Raw genomic sequence first — 3,848 nt, forward strand, 5'->3', positions numbered from 1 at the left:
ACACACACACACACACACACACACACACACAATGTAAAAAAATGAGGATAGGCAATCAGAGTTGTAACACAGTGGTAGAGCACTTGCCTAGCATGGGGTGGTGGTGGTGCTGAATTCAATTCCCAGTAATGAAAAAAGAGAAATTATGGTTTGAATGAGAAATGTCCCCATAGGCTCAAGTATTTGAACACTTTGCCCCACTTGATGGCACTGTTTGGGGAGGACTTGGAACCTTGAGGGTGGTGTGGCCTTGCTGGAGGAAGTATGCCACTGGGGGAGGGTTCTGAGAGATTAAATCCTGGAACCACTTAACTTCATGTTCTTTGCTTCATTTTTACTGTTGAAGATGTGAGCTCTCAGCCTCCTCCCCAGCCACCATGCCTGCCTGATGCCATGCCTCCCCAGCCTTGATGGACTCTTATCTTCTGGAACCGTAAGTCGAAATAAATTCTTTTTTCCTTAAGTCCCTTTCGGTCATGGTGCTCTCTCACAGCAACAGAGCAGGAACTAATTCAGGAAGGAAAGCTTTATTTTGGCTCACATAAATCGAGATGTCAGTCCATGCTTGTTGGGCCCTGTCGTGATGATGAGACAGACACCCATGTGGTGAAGCAAGCTGCTTACCTCATGGTGACTGGGCAGCTAAAGATGAAAGACCGTATTCCCCTCACCCTTCAAGGGCATGTCTTCAGTGACCTTACGTCAATGAGGCCTTACCTCTTAAACATCCCACTAACTCTCAGGGGCACCACACACTGGGGACCAAGCCTTTACCTCATGGGCCTTTGGAGATCCTGCAGATCCCAATCTCAGCAGTGTGTTTCCTGTGAGAACCCACCACTCTCTGCTCTAGAGTCGCTTGCTGTTTTACACTCACATCAGCAGTGCATGCATGCCTCGACTTCTCTGCATGGGCAGTGTTTGATGTTACCCCTGTTTCATATTCTACCCACGTCTTGTTTTGATTTTAATAGGTGTTTTCAAAAATCTAATTCTGCTAGATATTTTTCCAGGTGTTTATCTCTGGGTGTTTTTGAGTGAAATTTCAATCCATGTCTTCGCTAAAATATTTTATTTATTATTTTTACTTTATGCGTATGGGTGTATTGCCTGCACGTATGCAGGTGCACCCATGTTGTGCAGTGCCTGCAGAGGTCAGAATAGGGTTTTGGATTCTCTGGAACTAGAGATATGAATTGTTGTTAGCCACTGTGTAGGTGCTGGGAACCAAACCCAGGTCCTCTTCAAGAGTGTTCTTAACCACTGAACCAGCTCACCATGTCTTTTCCAAAGAATTGTCTTCTGTGTATTGCCTGCACGTATGCAGGTGCACCCATGTTGTGCAGTGCCTGCAGAGGTCAGAATAGGGTTTTGGATTCTCTGGAACTAGAGATATGAATTGTTGTTAGCCACTGTGTAGGTGCTGGGAACCAAACCCAGGTCCTCTTCAAGAGTGTTCTTAACCACTGAACCAGCTCACCATGTCTTTTCCAAAGAATTGTCTTCTTATTTACTATAGAGTTTTGTGAGTTCTTTCTACAATCTGAACACAAGTTATTTGTCACATATGTGATTTGCAGATCTTTTCTCCCAGCCTGTGGCTTCTTTTAACGTCTTTCTCATAAGGTCTTCCACTGAGCCAAAGTTGTAAATTTTCATGAAATGAAAATGACTATTTCTGTCATTTACTTTTCTGTTTTTAGGAACATGCTTTTGGTGCCAAATCTAAGAACTCCACCTAGCCCTGGATTCAAACGATTTCTGCAATGTATATTTTGTAGAATTTTTAGTTTTAAAATTGCAGTTAAGTCTATGATCTATGGGTTAATTGCATGATGTTAGCGTGAGCTGTGACCTTTAGCCAAGATTCATTTTTTGATCATTATTGTGCTATCTTTCTACCACAACTTATTGACAAAGCTCCTTTTCTTTTGTGCCTTCTTTTAGTCATATTTCTAAGTCTGAGTTCTGTATTTTGTTCCACTCAGTTGTGTGTCTAACCCCACTCCGATACCACCCTGCTGTAACACAAGAAGTTGAATACTAGGAAGAGCTATTTCTCTCGGTTAAAATCTTTTTCTCCCCTTATCTAGAAGACTTTGAGAGGGAACTGACACTGATTCTTACTACTCTAACCCCTATCAGAATACCTGAAAACAAATCCTGAATCTATCACTCTAGAGTCCTATGGGGGCACGCAGGGATCTCGGGGCGTCCCCTGCACTCACCTGGAGAGGCGCGGCGGGTCCTGTGGGCTTCTCGGTCTCCACTGCGCACCTGGAAGGTCGGCGGGTTTGGTCGCACACCGCGTCGATGTCCGCCGCTTGAGTGCTGAAAGTCTCTGCTGCCGGAGCTTTGCCCGGCTGGGTTCTGCCCTAATTTCACCCGGGTACTCTCTCTCTCTGAGTTCGGGACCCGTCAGCTGCCGGGTCACGAGGAGAGGTACGAGGCGGCTAAAGCTAGGTTTCCGTGAGTCGATGACAGAAGGATATCACCCCCCAGAGAGACTGGATCGTAGGCAGTGAGACACAGGATTCAGCTTTCCGTGTTACAGCTCTTTATTAAGTGGCTCTGCTTGGCTCCAAGTCTCAGTGTCCCCGCTCCTAGCTCCTAGTAATCCAGCTCCAATTATTGAGGGGAAACCAGGAAACTTTATACCGTGAGGGCAGTGGTAAAAGCCTTAGCTGATAGGTACTTTTAGGATGCCCCATCTACATATGGAAGTGGGCTCCTGCCAGGCTTCCAGACTGCCAGAAAAATCACACAGGAAAACCTGGCATTTCCAGAGCCGGAGGCCATGTTTTTCTGGCGGCTACTTCAAAAGACGAGTCAGGAAGATGCCAGGAAGGTACCCTGATGAAAAGGAGTCTTCTGCATATGAAACTGAGTCCATGGGCTGTCTGGACATGGAGAGACTACTACTTCACAACAAGGGTCCCCAACAGAGTCCAGCCTTGGAAGACCAAAAAAAAAATTGAGGAGGACCCAATAGAGGGATGCTTTTGGAAGCCCTTGTTAAGAAATTCCAATTACATATGAACATTTGAAAATTGCCCTGTTCTGATGTTTTCTAGTTCCCTGTCTAGAACTTCTAATGCTAATTACTCTTGCCTTTATTTCTGCTTCACAGCTCCTGTTCATGATTCAAGGGCTTTCTTTTCCCCTTAGAGATAAGAGTTATGCAATTTGGGAGTCTTTTAGATAAACCCACTGAAGGGGTACTCCAGTTGCCTCACCCCGTGTCCCTGTTCAGCATCGAAGAATCCAGAGTGGTCTGTGTCCCTATTCCCTATTTGCAATTTGGGTAGCCCCTTCAGAGGATAGTGTGATAAGAATAGGAGGTAGGAATTGGCTATACAGTTAGGGTAAAAAGACACTAAAAAAAGTAGCCAGTTTCTTGGCTCAAAGTCAAAATATCCTTGTGACTGTTAGCGACATACTCTGTTCCAAAGGGCAAAAATGTCACGGGTATTTGGGAGTTGTATCTAATCCTTAAAAGATTTTAGGGTTACCTCTTCAGAGGGGGGGAATGTTAGAGTGCCCAAAGCCCCATAAAAATAAATGAAAGAAGAAAAAAAAAGAAGAAGAAAAAGTGGTGGGGAGATATGGGAGGTATTGGAAGGGAGGGAGTGGGCATGGATTTGATCAAAACACCTGACACGCATGTATAAAATTCTCACTAAAGTCTTTTTAAAAGTTAAAAAAAAAATATGAATAATTTTTAATTGGGCTTTTGTAGTTTTATACAACTATTCAAAATAAAATTTAGAACACCATGCCTCCCCTGTCCCCCTACCAGACCTCACATATTCTGAAATACATGTTAAGTCTTATCCATTCAGGCATTT

The 3,848-nt window shown here is 44.3% G+C and overlaps 1 protein-coding gene across 1 annotated transcript in view; it reads left to right on the forward strand.

The window, feature by feature from the left end:
- Positions 1 to 2,187: 2,187 nt before the first annotated feature.
- Positions 2,188 to 3,848, forward strand: part of LOC108491617 (mitotic checkpoint serine/threonine-protein kinase BUB1-like) — a 17,268-nt gene continuing 15,607 nt past the window's right edge. Inside the window, exon 1 of the mRNA XM_017802246.1 lies at positions 2,188 to 2,292. Coding sequence (XP_017657735.1) covers positions 2,188 to 2,292 — 105 coding nt within the window. The remainder of the gene's footprint in view (positions 2,293 to 3,848) is intronic.

Source organism: Nannospalax galili, unplaced genomic scaffold, assembly GCF_000622305.1.
Source record: "Nannospalax galili isolate Female #2095 unplaced genomic scaffold, S.galili_v1.0 scaffold3085, whole genome shotgun sequence".
NCBI lineage: Eukaryota > Metazoa > Chordata > Mammalia > Rodentia > Spalacidae > Nannospalax > Nannospalax galili.